At 44.7% G+C, this 25,519-nt stretch overlaps 1 protein-coding gene across 1 annotated transcript in view; it reads right to left on the bottom strand.

The window, feature by feature from the left end:
* The window catches only part of LOC130120433 (myosin light chain kinase, smooth muscle-like), a 224,614-nt gene that overhangs the window by 5,349 nt on the left and 193,746 nt on the right, over nucleotides 1–25,519 (bottom strand). Inside the window, exons 25-35 of the mRNA XM_056288969.1 lie at nucleotides 20,165–20,355; nucleotides 18,267–18,381; nucleotides 17,693–17,728; nucleotides 14,834–14,924; nucleotides 14,005–14,208; nucleotides 10,720–10,937; nucleotides 9,970–10,093; nucleotides 9,597–9,749; nucleotides 8,602–8,725; nucleotides 3,804–3,894; nucleotides 3,470–3,598 (exon numbers count right to left, since the gene is read on the bottom strand). Of these exons, the coding sequence (XP_056144944.1) occupies nucleotides 3,470–3,598; nucleotides 3,804–3,894; nucleotides 8,602–8,725; nucleotides 9,597–9,749; nucleotides 9,970–10,093; nucleotides 10,720–10,937; nucleotides 14,005–14,208; nucleotides 14,834–14,924; nucleotides 17,693–17,728; nucleotides 18,267–18,381; nucleotides 20,165–20,355 (1,476 nt within the window). The remainder of the gene's footprint in view (nucleotides 1–3,469; nucleotides 3,599–3,803; nucleotides 3,895–8,601; nucleotides 8,726–9,596; nucleotides 9,750–9,969; nucleotides 10,094–10,719; nucleotides 10,938–14,004; nucleotides 14,209–14,833; nucleotides 14,925–17,692; nucleotides 17,729–18,266; nucleotides 18,382–20,164; nucleotides 20,356–25,519) is intronic.

Below are 25,519 nucleotides of genomic sequence, written 5' to 3'. Positions count from 1 at the left end.
GCTTTGTCTGCCGGCTCAGCTCCCTCTTCACCACAACGGTCCGGTACAACGTCTGCATTACTGCTGATGCTGCACCAATCCACCTGTCAATCTCCTGCTCCATCCAAGACCCCGAGATACTTGAACTCCTTCACTTGAGGCAACAACTCATCCCCAACCCGGAGGGAGCAATCCACCATTTCCCAGTAGAGAACCATGGCTTCAGACTTGGAGGTGCTGACTCTCATCCCGACCATTTCACACTCAGCTGCAAACCGCCGCAGTGCGCGCTGAAGGTCGCGTTCTGATGAAGCCAACAAAACCACATCATCTGCGAAGAGCAGAGATGCAATTCTGAGGGTCCCAAAACGGACTCACTCCTCACCTTGGCTGCGCCTTGAGATCCTGTCCATGAATATCACAAACAGAATCGGAGACAAGGGACAACCTTGGTGGAGTCCAACACCCACCGAAAACGTGTTTGACTTTGTGCTGAGAATGCAGACACAGCTCTCACTTTGGTTATACCAGGACCGGATGGCTTGTAGCAACTGCCCCGGTACCCCATACTCCCGCAGTACTCCCCACAGAGTGCCCTGGGGTACATGGTCGTAAGCCTTCTCCAAGCCCACAAAACACAAGTACACATGATGTCCGCGGAACAATAGACATCTCAAAATAAATAAAGAATAAATGACAGCTCGACATTAAACAACCTTAAGTGCTTCTGAAAGGATGAATCTCTGTTAGAACATTCTCTAGATCAGTAGTTCTCAACCTTTTTGAGTCATTAACCCAGAATTGGTTAAATGTCCCATAGCATTGGGGCATTTAACTCACACCACCCCGATGCAAACACACTGATTGATGATAAACCGTCTGCAGGGGTTACTGTAATATGACACATGAACGCTACCAAACTCACACAGGAACACCGCTGCTTTGTTCACACACAGAACAACAACTAATTCAATTTTGGCTTTAATTAGTGTTTCTAGATTTATTAAAATAATGTCCTATCATGTGCACACACACTTTGACTCTCACAAACACACTCAATAAAATCTATTCTAAGGCAAATTATATCACTGGTATAGATAATTTCAAAACCATTCCCCAGTCTAAAATGTAGTTGTTTTATTTTTCCCATGGTGCCGCAGAGCTGCCGCCGAGCGCTCTGCCTGGCAAATTGTGGTCACTCACTCACGCGCAAGAGCGCCCTACTAAACACTAATCTTTATATATCAACTATATATTAACCTTGTTGTTCTGGACTGCACCTGCTGTTAGTCTGCTGTTTTCCTCTCGGTCCTTCCATTTCTTCAACAACTGTTCCTCCATGCACAACAGCCACCAAGACCTCTGGATCCCAGGGTTCTCTTAATAAGCTGAAGCTTAAAATGTGTCGCTGTTATTTGCACAGAATCTGTTATTGTTGATGTACGTCTTCAGGTGAACCACATGACAGTAAACTGGATGTTTTTAAAGGTGACAATTATTTATGTTCGATTTCTGTAGAATTCAAAGCCTGCAATGATTTTTCATGCTTATCCTGATATGAAGAATGACTATTACTATCTGCTGAACGCACAGATGTGTAGTACTGCATGTGCTGAAGTATACTGAGGGCCAGCGCAGAGCGCACCACCTTTTATACTGTGATGGCACAGCAATTAAAGAGAGTGCATCAGGTGCATCATGGGTCTCGGCGGTTTCGTACTTGTTTTCTCCACAATCATCTGGCAACCCCTGGAAATTATCTCACGACCCCCTCGGCAGTCCTGACCCCCGGTTTGAGAATCATGCTCTAGATTAAAGATACATTCAACGACAGTTTCATGATGAAGTCTGGTTAATGGTTTTCTGTGTCAAAGAATACATGGAGCTTCAGTCTCTGTTTTCACTGTTGTTCCATCATGAGTTTATTATACAGCTGAAGTTATATTTTCTATAGTTTTTACTCAAGTTTTAAAGTTTTACTAGATGTGCATGTTAGAAGAAGTGTGTACCAATAACGAACTACTCTTTTAGGACAGGATGGACTGAAGAGTAAAGGAAAAGGGTGTCTTTAATGCACACAGATCAGAAATGGACAGGGCACCTTAGGGAATAGGAGAATGGGGAAGAGAGAAAGGAGTTTGTAAAGGAAGAGATTGGATGATCAGTAGGTGAGATGATTCAGATCCGGGAATTGGCTGTTTGATTTCCTTACAGGCAGGCCCCAGATTATGAGAATAGGTAAAACATGCTCATTCACGTTAGTTCTTAGAAGCGGCACACCTCAGGGCTGCTGTCTCAGTCCCTTATTGTAGTCTGTTTACACACAACTGTGTTGCCAAATGTGACAACAGCATCATTAAATTTTTAGATGACACCACAGTGATTGGACTAATAAGCAACAGTAATGAGAGGGCCTATAGGAAGGATGTGGAAGATTTAACCACATGGTGCCATGACAACAACCTCTCTCTACATGTCAATAAGACAAAAGGAATCACTGTTGACTTTAGAAAGATCTGAGACAATCATATTCCTATTTCCATCAGTGGGTCATCTGTTGAAATTGTGGACAGTTTTAGATTCTAGGTTTACACATCACAGACACCCTCACATGGTCTCTCAACACCAACTGCATCCTGAAGAAGGCCCAGCAGAGACTGTATTTTCTGAGGGATCTCAAGAGTTTTGGTATGAGTACCAAAGTTCTTATGAACTTTTTTCTCAGTACCATGGAGTGTGTTGACAGGCACAGGTCCTGAGCAGTCAGGTTGCCAAACCAGTAACCTGACTGCTCAGGACTGCAGACTGCTGCAAAGGACTGCATAGACAGCAGCAAAATCACTGGCATGGAACTACCACAACTTCATAATATTTACACCACTTGCTGCAAAAGTAAAGCCCAAACATCACTGAGGACACCAGCCACCCCGCTCATGTTCTGTTCTCACTGCTTCCATAGAAAAACACCACCGGAGCATCACACCACACACCACCCATCAGTAACACACCACCTGTCCCAGTAAAAGTTTCTTTCCACAGGCAGTCAGGCTGCTGAACAGCTGATGCACCCATATGCACCTGACACTGTTGTGTTACCGTGTATTTTTCTATAGCGTGTATATAATGTATGGATCCATGTCTACATAGTGTGTGTTCTTGTGTCTTTGTGTTGAGGCAGAGAGAGCCAGAGCACAACAGTGTTATTGTATTCTAAATACAGACGACAGTAAAGCTGAACTTGAAATCACAATGTACCAAATGTCAAATACACACCAGAACACAATGAAATGAAAGCAGTTTCAGCACATGTACTGAAATACTTCAAGTGGTGTGTGTACTCTGGACAATACCTTTAACGTTAAATACTTCCAAGTGGTGTGTGTACTCTGGACAACACACCTCAGTTAAAAAACCTTCTGTAGAATGTACTTAACTACTGAATGAGAGCGGATTTAATTACATTAAATGTGTGTGTGTGTGTGTGTCCTACCCTCTATCTTGCAGTCAAAGCGAGCAGCACTGCCCTCCACCACCTCCACGTCTTTGATGACGGAGCTGAAAGAAGGTTTACACTCTGTCTTCTGTTCGTACTCCAAACACTCCAGGAACTGGTTATCCTCTACACACACACACACACACACACACACACACACACACACACACACACACACACACACACACACAGCAGTATGTTAGCATTCAGACATGCTGTGTGAGCTCTTGCTGATGGGATGGGTGGTGAGTGGTGGTAAAGGATGGTAGGTGGTGGTATAGGATGGTGGGTGGTGGTAAAGGGTGGTGGTAAAGGACAGTGTCAGACTGACCCTCAGTGGGCGACCCCTTCTTGGCGCTGACTCCAGCCAGCATGGCCATGGAGGACAGTCTGCCGATGGCTCGCACCGCATGGCCCGTTTTCTGTCCAAATACAAAGACACAGTTAGGGACCGAACCCTCAGCCGCCATCTTGGATGAGGAACACACTGGCGCGTGAGGGGGAGACGTGTTAGAGAGGTCATGTGACTATAAAACATGTGAGGCTACAACAGAGTTATCACATCACTTCCACACATCTGTTAACCAGTACTGCTGGCGTGCCAGGATGGACCAGGTGTGCAGGAGGGACTACTTGTGAGGATGGTGTGTGTCAGACGCAGAGTACATATGTGTGTGTCTGTGTGTTTTTCCCCCCTCCTTTTTCTCCCCAATTGTACCCGGCCAATTACCCCACTCTTCCGAGCCGTCCCGGTCTCTGCTCCACCCCCTCTGCTGATCCGGGGAGGGCTGCAGACTACCACATGCCTCCTCCCATACATGTGGAGTCACCAGCCGCTTCTTTTCACCTGACAGTGAGGAGTTTCACCAGGGGGACGTAGTGTGTGGGAGGATCACGCTATTCCCCCCAGTCCCCGCCCCCCCAAACAGATGCCCTGACCGACCAGAGGAGGCGCTAGTGCAGCGACCAGGACACATACCCACATCCGACTTCCCACCGGCCAATTGTGTCTGTAGGGACGCCCGACCAAGCCGGAGGTAACACGGGGATTCGAACCGGCAATCCCCGTGTTGGTAGGCAACGGAATAGACTGCTACACTACCCAGACTTTGTGTGTGTGTGTGTGTGTGTGGGGGGGGGGGGGGTTGCACACAACGATAGCAGGAGGTTCGTGAGAACGTCTGTGTGCAGCAAAGAGGGCAGTTAGAGAAAAAGAGAAGGCACAATCTCCCCGAGTCGTTTCGTGAACAAAGACACAACACAAAAGGAAGCAGTGGAGACACAACAGAGGCTGATGGTGTGGGTCCTCTGTGTGGGTCAGTGTGCACAACCGAATAGCAAATGATTCAACCAGCAGTACTTCTTTCTCCAAGTAACAAGGAAGATTCAAACAAATGAAAAATTAAACGAAAAACCGGGCCTGTGTAGCACGTCCCACACGAGTCACAGTGTGTATCTGGATAACTAACTCACGACACTTCTCTCACATGAGACCGACTAATAAACTAAGGGTCTGGAAAAAAGTTTCTTTTCCTGGTTGTCCGGCATTGAACAGCAGGTTCCATGTGTCTTCTCCCAGCAGCTAAGATCCTCACTGCTCCATCCGTCGTGTGAGGACCCTGCCGCTACAGAAATAAAACTGAAGGGGGCGATCTGCCCTCTCCGTGGAAACTGGGGGCCCTGCAGGAGAACTTCTGCAGCTACAGCAGCAGACCAGCAGATGGAGCAGACCGGGTTATCATCAGTACGGCCGTGGCCAGGGTAGCGTGAAGATACACACCGCTGTGTTCTTCCTCTTATGCACAGAGGCTGTGTGATGGAGTTGTGTGATGGGGCTGTGTGATGGAGTTGTGTGATGGAGCTGTGTGATGGGGCTGTGTGATGGAGTTGTGTGATGGAGCTGTGTGATGGGGCTGTGTGATGGAGTTGTGTGATGGAGCAGTGTGATGGAGTTGTGTGATGGAGTTGTGTGATGGAACTGTGTGATGGAGTTGTGTGATGGGGCGGTGTGATGGAGCTGTGTGATGGGGCTGTGTGATGGAGTTGTGTGATGGAGCTGTGTGATGGAGTTGTGTGATGCGGCTGTGTGATGGGGCTGTGTGATGGGAGTTGTGTGATGGAGTTGTGTGATGGGGCTGTGTGATGGAGTTGTGTGATGGAGCTGTGTGATGGGGCTGTGTGATGGAGTTGTGTGATGGAGCAGTGTGATGGAGTTGTGTGATGGAGTTGTGTGATGGAACTGTGTGATGGAGTTGTGTGATGGGGCGGTGTGATGGAGCTGTGTGATGGGGCTGTGTGATGGAGTTGTGTGATGGAGCTGTGTGATGGAGTTGTGTGATGCGGCTGTGTGATGGGGCTGTGTGATGGGAGTTGTGTGATGGAGTTGTGTGATGGAGCTGTGTGATTGGGCTGTGTGATGGAGCTGTGGTGTGCAAGCCGTCCACGCACTATTTATTGCAAAACTACGTCAGTGGATACAGTACCGTTATACCCAGAGATATCATATACTCAGAACAGTGAAGTGGTGGGTGGAGACCACCTGTGAGGCTGAGCGGGTAGGTGTAGGTATATATATGAAGGAAATGTGACAGTGGTGAGGTGTGGGGGAGGAATGACAGATGGGTTCAAGGTGGAGACAGGACTGACAAGAGGGATTGATGGACAGGTTGATGGACAAGATCAGGCAGGAGTCTCCATGGACTAGGATGTCTGTGGATGACATCGTGATCTGTAGTGAGAGTAGGGTGCAGGTGGAGGAGAGCCTGGAGAGGTGGAGGTATGCACTGGAGAGAACAGGAATGAAAGTCAGTAGGAGCAAGATGGAATACCTATGCGTGAATGAGAGGGAGGACAGTGGAATGATGAGGATGCAAGGAGTAGAAGTGACGAAGGTGTATGAGTTTAAATACTTGGGGTCAACTGTCCAAAGTAACGGGGAGTGCAGAAGAGAGGTGAAGAAGAGAGTGCAGGCAGGGTGGAGCGGGTGGAGAAGAGTGTGAGGAGTGATTTGTGACAGAAGGGTAACAGCAAGAGTTAAAGGGAAGGTTTACAAGATGGTTGTGAGACCAGCTATGTTGTATGGTTTGGAGACAGTGGCACTGATGAAAAGACAGGAGGTGGAGCTGGAGGTGGCAGAGATGAAGATGATAAGATTTTCACTGGGAGTAACGAAGAAGGACAGGATTAGGAAGGAGTATGTTAGAGGGACAGCTCAGGTTGGACGGTTTGGAGACAAAGCAAGAGAGACAAGATTGAGATGGTGTGGACATGTGTGGAGGAGAGATGCTGGGTATATTGGGAGAAGGATGCTGAATATGGAGCTGCCAGGGAAGAGGAGAAGAGGAAGGCCAAAGAGGAGGTTTATGGATGTGGTGAGGGCGGACATGCAGGTGGCTGGTGTGACAGAGGAAGACGCAGAGGACAGGAAGAGATGGAGACGGATGCTCCGCTGGGGTGCCCCCTAACGGGAGTAGCTGATAACAGTAGCAGCAGTAGTAGCAGTAGTAGTAGTAGTAACAGTGGTAGTAGTAGCAGCAGAAGTAGTATAGTAGTAGTAGTAGTAGCAGCAGCAGCAGTAGTAGTAGTAGTCACAGTAGTAGCAGCAGTAGTAGCAGCAGCAGCAGCAGTAGTAGTAGTCACAGTAGTAGTAGTCACAGTAGTAGCAGCAGCAGTAGTAGTAGTAGTCACAGTAGTAGTAGTCACAGTAGTAGCAGCAGTAGTAGCAGCAGCAGCAGCAGCAGCAGCAGTAGTAGTAGTCACAGTAGTAGTAGTCACAGTAGTAGCAGCAGCAGTAGTAGTAGTAGCAGCAGCAGCAGTAGTAGTAGTAGTCACAGTAGTAGCAGCAGTAGTAGCAGCAGCAGCAGCAGCAGCAGCAGTAGTAGCAGCAGCAGTAGTAGTCACAGTAGTAGTAGTCACAGTAGTAGCAGCAGCAGCAGTAGTAGTAGTAGTCACAGTAGTAGCAGCAGTAGTAGTAGCAGCAGCAGTAGTAGTAGCAGCAGCAGTAGTAGTCACAGTAGTAGTAGTCACAGTAGTAGCAGCAGTAGTAGTAGTATTAGTAGTCACAGTAGTAGCAGCAGTAGTAGTAGCAGCAGCAGTAGTAGTCACAGTAGTAGTAGTATTAGTAGTCACAGTAGTAGCAGCAGTAGTAGTAGCAGCAGCAGTAGTAGTCACAGTAGTAGCAGCAGCAGTAGTAGTCACAGTAGTAGCAGCAGCAGCAGCAGCAGTAGTAGTAGTCACAGTAGTAGTAGTCACAGTAGTAGTAGTCACAGTAGTAGCAGCAGCAGCAGTAGTAGTAGCAGCAGCAGTAGTAGTCACAGTAGTAGCAGCAGCAGTAGTAGTCACAGTAGTAGCAGCAGCAGCAGCAGCAGCAGTAGTAGTCACAGTAGTAGTAGTCACAGTAGTAGTCACAGTAGCAGCAGCAGCAGCAGCAGCAGTAGTAGCAGCAGCAGTCACAGTAGTAGTAGTCACAGTAGTAGTAGTCACAGTAGTAGTAGTCACAGTAGCAGCAGCAGCAGCAGCAGCAGCAGTAGTAGTAGCAGCAGCAGTCACAGTAGTAGTAGTCACAGTAGTAGCAGCAGTAGTAGTAGTAGTCACAGTAGTAGCAGCAGCAGCAGCAGCAGCAGTAGTAGTAGCAGCAGTAGTAGTAGTAGTCACAGTAGTAGCAGCAGCAGTAGCAGCAGCAGTAGTAGTCACAGTAGTAGTAGCAGTAGTAGTAGTAGATATGATATGTAACATCATATCTATGAATCTATTATAATCTTTTTGAGTTATTACTGGAGAACTGTAGAAATGCTGACATATTTAGAGGTCAGTGAGAATTTGAGAAGTGAATCATAAATCAGTCATTATTGAATCATAAATCAGTTATTATTGAATCATAAATCAAGCATTATTGATTAGAAATGTTGAAGGGAGTGAAACATAAATATATTATGACTTTTTTTCTTATACCCATAATCCATTTGTGAATGTAGAAATGCCCTATAGCAGCAATTTAAAATGTCTGCTCCTGGTACTTCACGTGGTACTTCAGTGTGGGTGTTCAGAGAGGTGAATGGGTTGTACTGTTGCCGGGGCTTGCAGTACTTATGACAGTCTTTACTTGAGTGTAGCGGTGTGTCCATCTTTACCTGCCACTTCCTGCGCAGGATGTACTTCTTCATCCTCTCCTTGGACAGTTTCTTTGCCTTCATGGTGTTGGTGTCCTGCTTCAACCAGGTGTGTTCATAACACTGGGCACAGGTCAGCCTGGCCCTGAGAGAGAGAGAGACAGAGACAGAGAGAGAGAGAGAGAGAGAGAGAGAGAGAGAGAGAGAGAGGAGAGAGAGAGAGAGAGAGAGAGAGACACACACAGTGCCACTTCAGCACAACTACCATACTTAAAGACCATGTATAGATCGAGGAAGTCTGGAAAAGAAAACTTTTCAGTTTTAAGTTTTTTCTTCATTCAAGAATGAAGTAGTAGTAGTAGTAATAGTAGCAGGAGTAGTAGTAGTAGTGGTAATAGTAGTTAGTAGTAGTAGCAGTAGGAGTAGTAGTAGTCGTCTTAGTAGTAGTAATAGTAGCAATTGTAGTAATAGTAATAGTAGTAGTAATAGCAGTAGTTGTAGTAATAGTAGTAGTAGTAGTAATAGCAGAAGTAGTAGGAGTAGTAGTAGTAGTAATAGCAGTAGTAGTAGTAACAGTAGTAGCAGTAGTAGTAGTTGTCTTAGTAGTAATAGTAGTAGTTGTAGTAGTAGTAGTAATAGCAGAAGTAGTAGGAGTAGTAGTAGTAGTAATAGCAGTAGTAGTAGTAACAGTAGTAGCAGTAGTAGTAGTTGTCTTAGTAGTAATAGTAGTAGTTGTAGTAATAGTAGTAATAGCAGAAGTAGTAGGAGTTGTTGTAGTAATAGTAGTAGTAGTAATAGCAGAAGTAGTAGTAGTAGTAGTAGCAATAGTAGTAGTAGCAATAGTAGTAGTAGTAATAACAACAGAACAGATCTTATTACATCATCTCCATGTTCATTTAGTCACCAGTCTATCATCACCCCATCATTTATCTGTCATTCATTCTCCAACCTATCCATAATCCATCTTTCACCCTCCATCCATCTGTTCATAAATCCATCCATCCAACCCCCCATACCTCATGTCCTTCTTCAGCAGGTTGGTGATGAAGTCCTTGGCGTTGTCTGAGATCTCATCGAAGGCCTCATCTTCAAAGTCCCAGGTGGCTGAGGTCACGTTGGACAGAGTCTCATTATCATTATCGCCCATGAAGGGGGACAGACCACTCACACTAGGAGGAAAACAGGGACACGAGAGGTCAGCCTTCTGTAAGTCATGTCACCATAACCATAAGCTAAACTATAAGAACCAAACCTCAGTGAATTATGCGTAGACTAAATGCTCAAACTAAGATGAACAAGTCCAACTAAAGTGAACTGTACTAAGCTAAATTGAACTCAGTTAAAGTAGAACAAGCTGCAGTAGAGTGAGTTAACAGCCGAGCTCCTCACAGGATGTAACAGATGACTCCTATGCTCCACATGTCAGTAGGATAACTGATGGCCTCATAGTTGATCACTTCAGGAGCCACAAACTCTGGAGTCCCGAACAACACCTTCAGAGTCCCCGCGTTCTCTGAGGGGGTACACACAGTTACATATACATACATATACCTGTAGTTGTACTATACACAGTAGTGACGTTTTTATAAGTCAGATCTAATGCCCCTTTTCCACTACATGGTACCGGGCTCAACTCCACTCAACTGTTTCGCTTCCCATTACTGCAAAGTACCGGCATTTTGCTAACTGTTACCACTTTTCTGGTACCACCTTTGTCAAGGTTCCAAAAAAACTGCAGCGGGTACCAAAATCAATGCAAACCAGCTACACTGAGGGGTCCTGTTACGGTGATGGAAAAGGACACTGCCAGTCGAGTCGAGCTGAGCCGGTACCATGTAGTGGAGAAGTCGAGCTGAGCCGGTACCATGTAGTGGAGAAGGGGCATAATGGATCTAAAAGAGCTTCATGTCAGCATCTTCTTGTCACGTGAGGTTTGTTTATCCACACAGCAACAGATAATGGTTCTTCTCTTTCCTTTATGTCTGGTGAAATACTGCAAATGACATGTTTTCACTGCCATCGCCCCTGGCGCTGGACACTATCAACACCTATCTGGTCCCATACTGTGAAGACAGGTTTTACATACACCTGACCAGAGTCTGAGCTACTGACAGACAGTTCAGACGTGTTATTGCCTACCTAGCCGTCTGGCCAGGCCGAAGTCGATGAGTTTGATCTTGCTGCCGTTCTTGTTGACACACATAATGTTTTCAGGCTTCAGGTCGAGGTGGACGATGCCCTGCTTGTGGATGAAGCTGACGCCGTCAATGATCTGCAGCATGTATTTAATCACCTCTCTCTCTGTCAGCTCAAAGTCCTCATCAATGATCCGCTCAAAAAGCTCTCCACCCGAGATCCTGACACACACACACACACACACACAGTCAGTACAGCATGTATGAAACAATATCAAGTTGTAAAATTACAGGCTCTATGCCTAACAATGTCAACATTTTTGTCTTCCTGAAGTTCAATATGACAGTAGACATCGTGTGACCGGTCGATAGCGTGTGACCTGTAGAGATATCATGTGACCAGTAGATATCATGTGACCAGTAGTGTGTGACCAGTAGAAATATCATGTGTTTGAAGGGTGTCATGTGAGTCTCTCTTGCATGCATGTGCAGGCGGTTCTCCTCCCAGGTCTCCGTGGTGATGGTGGCCGCCATTTGGATGCTGCCTGCCCTTCCACTCCTCACCTAAGTTTTTCTTATTACATGATGATGCTGGTCGCGTGGCTTGGGTCCTGGACTGCTCCGTTGGCACGTGGACACTGCTTGGCATCCTGTGCATCATGTTCTTCATAAATGTTATGTCCATTATAATTCTGTTATCCTCTTTCAATGTTGTATTATGTAAACTGCGTGAACACAACATCCATTGCACGCTGTCCGTCTTGGGAGAGAGATCCTTCTCTGGTGCTCTCCCTGAGCTTTCTTCCTATTTTTTTCTCCCTGTTAAAGGGTTTTTTTTTAGGGAGTTTTTCCTTATCCGATGAGAGGGTCTAAGGACAGGTTGTTGTGTTACTGTTAAGCCCATTGAGGCAAATTTGTAATTTGTGATATTGGGCTATACAAATAACATTGATTTGATTTGATTTAGATAGTGTGTGACCAGTAGAGATATCATGTGACCAGTAGATATCATGTGACAGTATAGACATCGTGTGACCAGTAGATAGCGTGTGACCTGTAGAGATATCATGTGACAGTACAGACACCATGGGACCAGTAGATATCAGGTGACAGTAGAGATATCATGTAACCAGTAGATATCATGCGACAATAGAGATATCAGGTGACAGCAGAGATATCATGTAACCAGTAGATATCACGTGACCAGTAGAGATATCATGACCAGTAGATATCATGTGACAGTAGAGATATCATGACCAGTAGATATCAGGTGACAGTAGAGATATCATGTGACCAGTAGATATCAGGTGACAGTACAAACATCACGTGACCAGTAGATATCAGGTGACAGTAGAGATATCATGTAACCAGTAGATATCATGTGACAGTAAAGATATCACGTGAACAGTAGATATCAGGTGACAGTAGATATATCATTTGACCAGTAGATATCATGTGACAGTAGAGCCATCATGTGACCAGTGGATATCATGTGACAGTAGAGATATCATGTGACCAGTGGATATCATGTAACAGTAGGATATCATGTGACAGTAGAGATATCATGTGACCAGTAGATATCATGTGACAGTAGAGATATCATTTGACCAGTAGATATCATGTGACAGTAGAGCTATCCCGTGACCAGTAGATATCAGGTGACAGTGGAGATATCATGACCAGTAGATATCATGTGACAGTAGAGATATCATTTGACCAGTAGATATCATGTGACAGTAGAGATATCATGAGACCAGTAGATATCATGTGACAGTAGAGATATCATGTGACCAGTAGATATCAGGTGAACAGTAGATATCATGTGACCAGTAGATATCAGGTGACCAGTGGATATCATGTGACAGTAGGATATCATGTGACAGTAGAGATATCAGGTGACCAGTAGATATCATGTGACAGTAGAGATATCATGTGACCAGTAGATATCAGGTGACCAGTGGATATCATGTGACAGTAAAGATATCAGGTGACCAGTAGATATCATGTGACAGTAGGATATCATGTGACAGTAAAGATATCAGTTTACCAGTAGATATCATGTGACAGTAGAGATATCAGGTGACCAGTGGATATCATGTGACAGTAAAGATATCAGGTGACCAGTAGATATCATGTGACAGTAGGATATCATGTGACAGTAAAGATATCAGGTGACCAGTAGATATCATGTGACAGTAGAGATATCAGGTGACGGTAGAGATATCAGTTTACCAGTAGATCTCATGTGACAGTAGAGATATCAGGTAACAGTAGATCTCATGTGACAGTAGAGATATCATGTGACAGTAGAGATATCAGGTTACCAGTAGATATCATGTGACAGTAGAGATATCAGGTGACCAGTAGATATCATGTGACAGTAGAGATATCAGGTGACCAGTAGATATCATGTGTTAGTAGATATCAGGTGACTGTAGAGATATCAGGTTATCAGTAGATATCATGTGACAGTAGAGATATCAGGTTACCAGTAGATATCATGTGAAAGTAGAGATATCAGGTGACCAGTAGGTATCATGTGTTAGTAGAGATATCAGGTTACCAGTAGATATCATGTGACAATAGAGATATCAGGTGACCAGTAGATATCATGTGACAGTAGAGATAGCAGGTGACCAGTAGATATCGTGTGACCGATATTTGGTTGATTTCTGTCTGAATACATATACTTCCTGGATGAGGGGCGCCGGCCAAACGATACCTTATGTAAGCCCTCAAACTTGTGGCGAGCAAGTGACCTGAGGCTGCTGTCCGATTGGTTTCTTCAGTTTTTCAATGGGGTGCAGTTCTGTGCGCCCCAGACACGCCCACTTTTATTGGCAGTGAATTGGTATTCTTTTAATGTTTTTTTTAATCTAATGTGAGATCTAATGTGATTGGACAAATCTCATGGCTGTCAATCATATTCACACCCACCACGACGCCTCGTCTCAACTGTCAATCATCCACCGTCTACGAACCCTGATAAAATCTATAGGTTATATTGTCCTTCTTAATAACTCTGTGACTGTGTGGACATTAAAGCAGCGGTCAGGTGTGCTGCACCAAACAAAATTGCCCCCCCCCCCGACATTTTTAGCACCAGCCGCCACTGGAACCAATCATCAATACGCTATGCCTTATTGACTGGAGGAGTGACATCAGCTTCCTGTGGGAGCTTCAGGCTGAGAGACATTTTTTCAGTTTAAAGTTTAAAACGCTGTGACAGCAAGCACTGCCATCGTGTCTCTGGTGACCTTTGACCATCATTGTGTGAAATCATACGTACATCTCCAGGACCATCACGATGTCCGACTTGCCCTCGAAGGCGTCCACACACTGGACCAGTTTGGGGTGATGGAGGCTGTTCATGATGCTGATCTCTTGTCGGACGTTGTCCTTCTCCTTGGCGGAATAAGCCTTGATGAACTTTCCTGCCCAGCCCTTCTTTGTGGACTTCTCCACCAGCTTGAAGACCTGACCAAACTTCCCCCTGGAAATCACAACCAGCAGTCAAGTTCACCTGATATTTCACAGTTTTAAACCCAAATCCTTTATTAATGTGTGACTGTCTGTGACCTTGTTGGACCAGAAGCCATCAAATGAGGTGTTTTCTAACAGGCTAATCTGTATTTTTAAAACCAGTAGAGAGCGCCCCCTGGAGGACTGATGTGTTACAAAAGCAATTTATGAAATGACGATATTCAGACAGTGGGGAGTTAAAAGTAAGCAGTCAGGTTGGTTAAAGACATGCTCAGACCACATGGGTACCTCACAGAGAGGCTTACAGGCTTCCTGTTAGCTCTGATCTTTAACTCTGATGGAGAAATGTGGACATGAATGTGTAATGCTTTCACATCACATGTAGTTTAAATGAACATCTGAATGAAAGCAATAACTCCCCAGAAGGCTCTGCATCAGTATTCATAGAATGGATATTAAATAAACCTGCTTTAATAATGACCCTTCCACAGAAGAGCCTAAATCCAACACTAAAGTTAGAGTGAGTACCAGGATCACAACACCACCATCACACGTCGCATTCAGGTCCTCATGAAGTACACTTGGTACAGCAATATGCTGTCTGTGTGTGTGTGTGTAGTGTAGTGTATACTCACGTGCCCAGCCTTTCCTCCACATCATACAGTTCTTTCACCTTCACGTCTGTCCTCACGGTCACATCTCTGTATTCTGGCTCCTTCTCAGAGTCTGAGACAGACACACACAGCGAGATCACAGGCTACCACCATATCATGACCGCCACTGAGGTGTGTTGTTCAGACTGTTGTGTTGAGATCTGGTACTTTGTTAACTGCAGTGTTTTAACATGTTGTACTGTATTGTAGTGCAATGCTGTGTGGTGTTACTGTGCTGAGTGGTCTGCAGTTGGGTTTCATTAGGTTGTGTTGAGTTACGCTGTGTTGAGTTGTGTTTCATTAGGTTGTGTTGCGTTACGTTGTTTTGTGTTGAGTTACGTTGTTTTGTGTTGAGCTATGTTTCATTAGGTTGTGTTGAGTTACATTGTGCTTCATTAGGTTGAGTTATACTGTGCTTCATTAGGTTGTGTTGAGTTATGTTGTGTTGTTGTGTTGTGTTTCGTTAGGTTGTGTTGAGTTACGTTTCGTTAGGTTGTGTTGAGTCACATTGTGTTTCATTAGGTTGAGTTACGTTGTGCTTCATTAGGTTGTGTTGAGTTGTGTTTCATTAGGTTGTGTTGGGTTATGTTGTGTTTCATTAGGTTGTGCTGAGTTACACTGTTTTGTGTTGAATTATGTTGTGTTGAGTTGTGTTTCATTAGGTTGTGTTGAGTTACGTTATGTTGAGTTGTGTTTCATTAGGTTGTGTTGGGTTACGTTGTATTTCATTAGGTCATGTTGAGTTGCATTGTTTTGTGTTGAGTTACGTCGTGTTGAGCTGTGTTTCATTAGGTTCAGTTGAATTATGTTGTGTTGTGTTGAGTTTCATTAGGTTGTGTTGGGTTACGTTGTTTCATTAGGTTGTGCTGAGTTACACTTTTGTGTTGAGTTGTGTTTCATTAGGTTGTGTTGAGTTACGTTATGTTGAGTTGTGTTTCATTAGATTGTGTTGGGTTACGTTACGTTGTGTTTCATTAGGTCGTGTTGAGTTACGTTGTTTTGAGTTGAGTTACGTCATGTTGAGCTGTGTTTCATTAGGTTCAGTTGAGTTACGTTGTGTTGTGCTTCATTAGGTTGTGCTGGGTTACGCTGTGTTTCAATAAGTTGTGTTGAGTTACGTTGTTTTGTGTTACATTGTATTTCATTAGGTTAAGTTGTGTTGGGTTACGTTGTGTTTCATTAGGCTGTGTTGAGTTACGTTGTTTTGTGTTGAGTTACGTTGTGTTGTGTCAAGTTGTGTTTCATTAGGTTGTGTTGAGTCACGTTGTGTTTCATTAGGTTGAGTTACGTTGTGCTTCATTAGGTTGTGTTGAGTTATGTTGTGTTGAGTTGTGTTTCATTAGGTTGTGTTGGGTTATGTTGTATTTCATTAGGTTGTGCTGAGTTACACTGTTTTGTGTTGAATTATGTTGTGTTGAGTTGCGTTTCATTAGGTTGTGTTGAGTTACATTATGTTGAGTTGTGTTTCATTAGTTCGTGTTGAGTTACGTTATGTTGAGTTGTGTTTCATTAGGTCGTGTTGAGTTACGTTATGTTGAGTTGTGTTTCATTAGGTTGTGTTGGGTTGCGTTGTGTTTCATTAGGCTGTGTTGAGGTACATTGTTTTGTGTTGAGTTACGTCGTGTTGAGTTGTGTTTCATTAGGTCGTGTTGAGTTACGTTGTTTTGTGTTGAGTTACGTCGTGTTGAGCTGTGTTTCATTAGGGGAGAGAGACCCTCTTCTGTTGCTCTCCCTGAGGTTTCTTCCTATTTTGTCTCCATGTTAAAGGGGTTTAGTTTTAGGGAGTCGTTCCTTATCCGATGAGAGGGTCTAAGGACAGGATGTTGTGTTGCTGTTAAGCCCACTGAGGCAAATTTGTAATTTGTGATATTGGGCTATACAAATAAAATTGATTTGATTTGATTTAGGTTCAGTTGAGTTACGTTGTGTTGTGTTGAGTTGTGTTTCATTAGGTTGTGCTGGGTTACGCTGCGTTTCATTAAGTTGTGTTGAGTTACGTTGTGTTGTGTTTCATTAAGTTGTGTTGAGTTATATTGTATTTCATTAGGTTGTGTTAAGTTGTGTTGGGTTGTGTTGAGTTACGTTGTTTTGTGTTGAGTTACGTCGTGTTGAGCTGTGTTTCATTAGGTTGTGTTGGGTTACGTTGTATTTCATGAAGTTGTGTTGTGTTACGTTGTGTTGAGTTGTGTTCCATTAGGCTGTGTTGGGTTACGTTGTTTTGTGTTGGGTTACGTTGTGTTGTGTTTCATTAGGTTGTATTGGGTTACGTTGTTTTGTGTTACGTTGTGTTGCATTGTGTTTCATTAGATTGTGTTGGGTTACGTTGTGTTTCATTAGGTCGTGTTGAGTTATGTTGTGTTGGGTTATGTTGTGTTTCATTACGTTGTGTTTCATTAGGTTACTTTGTTTTGTATTACGTTGTGTTTCATTAGGTTGTGTTGGGTTACGTTGTGTTTCATTAGGTTGTGTTGGGTTACGTTGTTTTGTGTTACGTTGTGTTGCGTTGTGTTTCATTAGGTTACGTTGTTTTGTGTTACGTTGTGTTTCATTAGGTTGTGTTTCATTAGGTCGTGTTGAGTTACGTTGTGTTGTGTTGGGTTACGTTGTGTTTCATTAGGTTGTGTTGGGTTATGTTGTGTTTCATTAGGTCATGTTGAGTTACGTTGTGTTGTGTTGTGTTTCATTAGGTCGTGTTGGGTTGCGTTGTGTTTCATTAGGTCGTGTTGAGTTACGTTGTGTTGTGTTGTGTTGAGTTGAGTTGTGTGAACTGGTTTTCGGATATTTGTGCAGATTTTTTACGAGTCTCGTTGACGACAGTAAGCCTGTAAAACAACGTGTTACCTTCGTCGTCCTCCTCGGCCTCCTCTTCTTGGTTCCCTGTTGGAAGTTGGAATAAAAGATAAGATTTAAAATGAACATATTCATGTACCGGGTCTGTGTAGTCATGTACCTGGTCTGTGTAGTCATGTACCGGGTCTGTGTAGTCATGTACCGGGTCTGTGTAGTCATGTACCGGGTCTGTGTAGTCATGTAGTGTCTGAATAATAATAGCTCGTTGTTCTGGTGTTACACTAGCGTTCAGTTCTTCTCTTCACCGCTAGAGGGCAGGCAGGCCGCCTGGTTTCTTCAGTTTGGTAAAGGTCGGCTGGTTTGATGTTCTTTCCTCTCGTCGTCTCCATGTTGCCACAAACCAACACACTCACAGATTCTACCTTACTCTTCTCCACATGTTGTCAGACAGTCTTTTAAAGTCTGGACTTGTGGCCTGTGTGGGTTTGTTAACGTTTGCATCACACCGAGTCACACTGCTGTGATATGTTCCAGAGGACTTGTATGTGAACTCGGAGGTTATCTCATTTCAGCCAACAGCAGTTCAGGTCATAGTTTAGTGCAGTTCATCTCTGTCTTTACTTACCCTCGTCTTCCACCAGACCCACGGTGACTGGTTCACACTCGGCACTGGGCTCTCCCACACCGTAAATATTCACCGCACGCACCCGGAACTTGTACTGACGATCAGGAAGAAGGTTCTGGAGAGACAAAACCAGACAGAAAGAAGAACAGATGGATGTTTCGAGCGATGCTCTGCTTCATCTTCACAGCTGAGAACAGACCAACACAACTACAGTCTTCTACTGCTGGTCACTGGGCAGAGCCACTGGAATCATGTGGAGTGCCTTGCTTCAGAGCATATCAGCAACGGCTGAGGGAGGGTGACTGGTTCTCAGTGAGTTTTCTCAGAGAGGATTCTAACCCACAAGCTTCTGATCACAAACCTGGACCCAGGGAGAAACTTCTGGAGGACAGACAGACGAGATTCTCCATAAACACACTCTGCCTATGTTGACACTGGGAGCTCAGATCTGATCTTTGTCATATTCAGACTGGAATGAGTTTGTTTTTATTGAGTCTGGACAGCAACAAACCACGTGGAAACCGGTTTTTGCAAGTCAGATGTAAACCACATTGACAGGTTGTATGAAATGAGATTCAAACTGCATTTCCAGATAGGTGTCTCTGTCCAGCCGCTCAAATCAGATTTCTTTCTGTCCTTTATGTCACTCAATGTTTATGACACCCCACCTCTGCACAGTGAGGGTGGCTGTGACTGCAGTAACAAACATGGCGTCATCTCAACTTCCTCTGTCACTGACGCTGTATGGTACTACAGAGGGTTCTGCACAGCGACTACACATGTCTAGTGTGTGAAGAGAGGGAACATCTCCATTCTGCAGAACCTGCAGCTCGCTGTTACAGTTCTGGTTAGCATACAAACGCACGCCCACGCTGACGAAGACTCAAGAACCATCTTAGTGTAACATGTTAAGAAGCTCTGCTCGCTAAACCAGAGTCACACCTGGTTTACAACTGCAAGAGTCAAGGTAGACTAGTGGTGAAATATCTTAATCTTAATCCATTCTGCAGAACCTGCAGCTCGCTGTTACAGTTCTGGTTAGCATACAAACGCACGCCCACGCTGACGAAGACTCAAGAACCATCTTAGTGTGACATGTTAAGAAGCTCTGCTCGCTAAACCAGAGTCACACCTGAGTCAAGGAAGACTAGTGGTGAAATATCTTAATCTTGTGCCCAACACATTAAAATGACTACATCTGGGGCGTCCGGGTGGCGTGGCGGTCTATTTCGTTGCCTACCAGCACAGGGATTGCCTGTTCGAATCCCCATGTTGCCTCCGGCTTGGCCGGGCGTCCCTACAGACACAATTGGCTGTGTCTACGGGTGGGAAGCCAGATGCGGGTGTGTGTCCTGGTCGCTGCACTAGCGCCTCCTCTGGTCGGTCGGGGTGCCTGTTCGGGGGGGAGGGGGAACTGGGGGGAACAGTGTGACCCTCCCATGCGCTACGTCCCCCTGGTGAAACTCCTCACTGTCAGGTGAAAAGAAGCGGCTGGCGACTCCACACGTAACGGAGGAGACATGTGGTAGTCTGCAGCCCTCCCCGGATCAGCAGAGGGGGTGACCTGCATGGCTCGGAAGAATGGGGTAATTGGCCGGATGCAATTGGGGAGAAAAGGGGGGGGGGATCCCCCCTCCCCAAAAAAAGTTACAAAATCAACTTTAGGTTTGGGAATCATGTGGTTACTATAAGACACTGAAAGAATCATGACATCACATCAAATGCTACCTGGCAACTCTCAACCCAATTTATTTCAATTACGAGCAGAGACACAGACAGAAAAAAAGAAACATCCAGCAAACCAGAGGGCAGCCTGAACTCTGCCCACATATGGTAGCATGGGTGTGAGGGCATGAACAGAAGCAGGTAGCAGTCACTCAGAGGGCTACATGTATCACCTGCACGTTGTATGATGTGCTGTTGCAGGACACCAGGTCTTTCCACTGGTTATCCACTGAGTCCCAAATCTCCAGGTTGTAGGATTGGACAGCGCTGCCTCCGTCATAGGTTGGACCGTACCATGACAGGGTCAGGGTGGACCGCCCGATGTCTGATGCCGCGGGGACCCGAGCTGGAGGGTCCGGTTTATCTGAGGGAGGAGAGAATGATTCATTGATTGACTCATTGCTTGGTTGTTTTACAGAAACTGAGAGATACTAGAAACCAACAGGGACAGTGTAAAATACCCTATGTATAACCCCGAACAGGGTCTACATACCGCTCTGCTCTGTACCATGTGTATCAGTATGTACTGTGGTACTGTTAGACTGAAAGGTACTGTTGTCTATGTATTATGTTTATCAGTATGTATTGTGGTACTATGTTAGCTTGTTAGCGGTCCTGTTTGTTGTCCTGTTTGGTGATTCCTTCCGTCTTGAAGGGATTAGCGCCTTATCGTGGTGGGGAGCTTTGGAGTCTCCATGACCCCTAGAGCTATGTCGGTAGTAGTCTTGTACTCCTGGTAGGGACACCCACGCTAAACAGGCCGAAGGGTAACGACCAGACAAAGTGTGATCCCCTGGTCCTCTAGGTTACTGGTTGGGCTGAGGGCTGATAACCCTCTGTTGTAAAACTGCATTATTACAGAAACCAGAAGCAGAAGAAATATGCAAATCCAGGGGATGCTGTGGCTACTCCTAGCAACAGGAAAGACCCCATGACACATGGGGGCTAAAGCCAACAGGGTCAACTAGGCCACTGGTGCACCCAAAAAACACCATAAAGATAGGAGACTGGAATGTCTAAACACTGCACAGAAGCGGCAACATTGCATAGACAGCAAGAGACATTGACATCATGGGCATCAGTGAAACATACTGGGCAGGACAAGGAAAAGTGCAACTTGCAGAAGGAGAAACCATCATTTACTGTGGAAGAGATGACGACAACCACAGAGAAGCAGTAGGTATACCGATGTCAACAAGTGTGGCTAGAGCCCTGGTGGACTGGACTTGTATCAGTGAAAGGATTATTCAAACCAGGTACCATTCCCAACACATCACGCTGATGACTGTGCACATCTACACAGCCACAGAAGTTGCAGATGAACAAGTAAAGAACGAGTTCTACATGAGACTGCGAGATGTACTAGAGGTTTAACAGAATAGTCGCCTATAAAAAACCACTAGTCGACACCGTCCATAGTGGTACACTAATCACTCATCTGTGGTTTTAGCACCGTGCAGTAATGAAGCAGTGGCAATGCATGTACAGCAGATATGCAGCTGGGGGCGCTGTGGTTCCAACATGGATTTGTTGGAACCATCATTTTCTACCTGGTGCCATGTTAAATAAACAGAATTGAAGGTATTTAAAGAAAGAAAGACTCCCGCTCTCCTGTGTTTCAGCTTAACAAGTGACCGTGTTAACTGGTGACTTTAGTGACGGCAGCTGGTGAAAACACAAACAGAACATGTAGTGTCCTCCTAAAACCCTTCATTTTACTTTAATCAATATCAAATGCACACTCATCTGTGTTTAATATCCACACTAACCATTTATTTAAGTTAAACTGTACTCAGTAAGACTCATTCACCTCGTAACGTGTCTTATAACATGAAAAACACTGCAGCTGTATTTTATACCATTATCCTCCGTCGGAAAGTGACCCATACTCAATCATTTAACCTGTAACGTTATAATGTCGAATTCCTCATGAGACGCTAGCTGCTCTGCTAATCTGTTTCCCCACATCACAAGTAACTTCAACAAATATGAACGCTTCTTGTGGCCACACCGTTTAATTTACATAATGTAGGATGAAAAGTACCAGAGAAATACATTCTGTATTGAACATTCAATTCAAGATAATTTAAGGCTTTTAGGCCTTTCAGCAGCTGCCATCACAACAACGACGGACACACTCAGCTGAAAGTCACCAGAACACGGTCACTAGTTAAACCAAAAACACCTCCAGGAAAGCAGTCGCGTTGTTACTGCAGTCAAACACTCCAGCTCAGACAAGCTTGCTGGGGGTGGAGGCCAAACAGATTGCAGATTGTAAACAGCCTCTCAGAACCAGTCAAGGACTCTGCTATTTGATCTAACCCCAGACCGGTCCCACCTACATTAGTTGACCCTTTACTGGTTGTATTTGAGACATCTCGAAGACGTTCACCATCACTCCAAGAAACAGGTCCCAGGTGCTAGACAGTGAAGGGCCACCAGTAGAAGAAGATCAAGAAGTACGGCATGACTTTCAGGTGATGGAGACAACGTACACAGAAGTGTCAGAGGCAGTCCTGGGCAGACCGTGGAAGAAGAAGAAAAAATTGGATTAGTGCAGAATCATGGGGCCTTGTAGACTAATGGGAAGAAATTAAGAAGATCCCGGGAACAGGTTCAAAGAGTCAAGAGGCAGGTAAGGGATATGCAGATAAGGACAGCAAGATGAGGAGGAGCATAAAGGCAGACAAAAACAAATGGATGGAGAACATTGCAAGTAAAGCAGAAGAAGCTGCAAAAAGGCAACACATGAAGACACTATACACTCACAAAGACACTGCATTGAAAGAATTGGGCAGAGCACAGCAGCACTTGACAAGAATGGAAAACCTGTCAGTGGAAAAGCTGAAGGGCAGTCAAGATGGACAGAGCACTTTAAGGGAGTGCTTAATAGAGAAGAACTGGAGAACCCAATAACTGACGTTGAAGAATGCAAATTCAATGACATGATTGAAGCGATTGCAGTCAATGAACCAACACAAGGAGAAGTCAAGGCAGCGACAAAAAGACTACAGAATGAGAAAGCACCAGGAATCGACTCTATCATGGCTGAGTTACTGAAGGCAGACAGAGTTTTCAGCAAAGAAAATACATCAACTGTTAAGGAAAACTGTTGTTTGGTTTAACTGTTTGGGCAGCACGGTGGTGCAATGGTTAGTGCTGTCGCCTCACAGCAAGAAGGTCCTGGGTTCGAACCCCAGAGTGTTCCAACCTTGGGGGTCATCCCAGGTTGTCCTCTGTGTGGAGTTTGCATGTTCTCACCGTGTCTGCAGTGGGTTTTCTCCGGGTGCTCCGGTTTCCCCACACCATCAAAAAGACATGCATGTTAGGGTTTATACTCCAGTCTGCGCCCTTGACCGGGGCAAAGCAAGACAAACTGGAGTTGGTCCCCGGGTGCTGCAGTGGCTGCCCATTGCTCCTAGCTACACAGCTAGGACGGATTAAATGCAGAGCGTAATTTCCCTTCAGGGATCAATAGAGTATCAAAATCAAAACATGGAAGCACGAGAAGATCCTGAAGAGCTGGAAACGAGGGCATATCATCAAACTAGCAAAGAAAATAAATCTCAAATAAGGCATAACCCTACTCTCTGTCGTGGCAGGATTATTATTGATCAGATAAGAAGTGGAGTCAACAGCAAGTTGAAGAACAGTTGTCCATGGCGAGAATGGTATTAGGTGGAAGCTCACATCAAAACTTGATGACCTGGACTTTGCAAATGATGTAGTGCTGCTCTAACAAACAGCAGATACAGGATAGAACGACGAGACTAGTTGTATGTGTACCATGTGTATCAGTATGTATTGTGGTACTATGTTAGTCTGTTAGAGAACATCAGGGCATGGCATCATAAATCCAGATACATTTGGTCCACAACACCTCAGTGGGCTCAAATTAGACATACAAGCCCCCCAATTCTCTCTCTCTCTCTCACTCACTCACTCACTCACTCACTCACTCACTCACTCACTCACTCACTCACTCACTCACTCACTCACTCACACAGACACACTCTCTCTCTCTCTCTCTCTCTCTCTCTCTCTCTCTCTCTCTCTCTCTCATCAGACTCCACAGAACAGGAAGAGACAGTGTGCTCCTCTTTCTGGATCCTGGTTTCAGATTCTGGAATCAGATTACGTCTCATTAATCCTCCCCCCAGTCATCCAGACAGGCAGTAAGATCTGCCCTGGGTGCAGCCATTAAGATGGCATCTTTACTGTGGCTCTGGAGACTGACTGACTCCACAATCTGACTTGTTTGGTGTGTGCGAGTGTGTTTGTATACTACCGGTCAAAAGTTTTGCAACACCCACATTTTTCCAGTTTTTACTGAAATGTAAGCAGTTCAAGTCTAGTGAATAAACTGAAACGGTATAAAGGTAAGCAATAAACTGCAAGAGGTTAAAAAGAAAAGTTTAGGTTACCAAAAACTGAAAAATAATAATATATAACTTACAGCTGTTCTGCAGCACCTGAAGTAAATTAAGCCTTGAAAGTTGATGCAAACAATTCCAGCAGGTGTCCCAAACGTTGCTGATTACTTACAAACCCTTTGTCTGTATCAAAGCAGTGTTGGCGAAGACTGTTATTACACCCTCTGAAGCATTATTTGGACAGCATTGTACGGCAGGAAGTAGCTTACGGTGAAACGGTGAGAAAAAGGTATCTAACAAAGGAAGACAGACAGACCACTATAACCTTTAAAAGTGTAGGTCTTCCCTTTAGAGAAATTGCAAAGAAAGCCAAGGTGTCAGTGAATACGGTTTCCTACACCATCAAAAGGCCCTTGGAAACTGGAGGAGACTCTGACAGGGTAAGGTCTGCCAGACCCGAAGCCACAACAGAATCAGAGAACAAGTTGCTGAGAGTCAACAGCTTGTGTGACAGGCGGTTCACAGGGCAACAGCTTCAAGCACAGCTAACACTGGCCGAAGTAAGCAAGTCTCAGTGTCAACTGTGAGGAGAAAACGTCGAGCTGCAGGTTTCACAGGTTGAGTGGCATTGCTAAGATGATAAAATAAGAAAAAGAGGCTCTCCTGGACCATGAAAAACCTTCAGTGGACTACTGAAGACTAGGGTTGGGCATCGATGGGATTTTAACGATTCCGATTCTGGTTCTTAACGATCCTCAATTCCGGTTCCTTGAGAGGCGGGGTCAAAACAGGTCACGTGCTTCTTTCACAGAAGAAAAATGTATTTTAAAAAATTTTATACAAGCCATTCTGTTTTAAGAACAGATCATTCATGTGGATTTCTCATTCTTATATTTTACATTTACAACAACTGTCTTCATACATGAAGATGAAGAAATAAAGACACAGGCACACCCTGGTCCAGACTACCAGGTATTAAACTCCTTAAATTAGAAATAGTTCTTGTTTAGAAAAAATGAGCATATCTGCCTTCTCAGGCTGTGTACGTGAGCGTTCAGCACAGAAAAACCACATTTCAGTATTTGCATACAGTATATAGCGGTTCACTCATGTATAAGTTGTTTGCTGTCTCGCTGTTGCGAATAAGACAAACGT

The sequence above is a fragment of the Lampris incognitus genome, chromosome 11 (genome assembly GCF_029633865.1).
Source record: "Lampris incognitus isolate fLamInc1 chromosome 11, fLamInc1.hap2, whole genome shotgun sequence".
NCBI classification, from domain to species: Eukaryota; Metazoa; Chordata; class Actinopteri; order Lampriformes; family Lampridae; genus Lampris; species Lampris incognitus.
The sequence above is the reverse complement of the archived record's forward strand: the minus strand, read 5'-3'. Positions and strand labels throughout refer to the sequence as shown.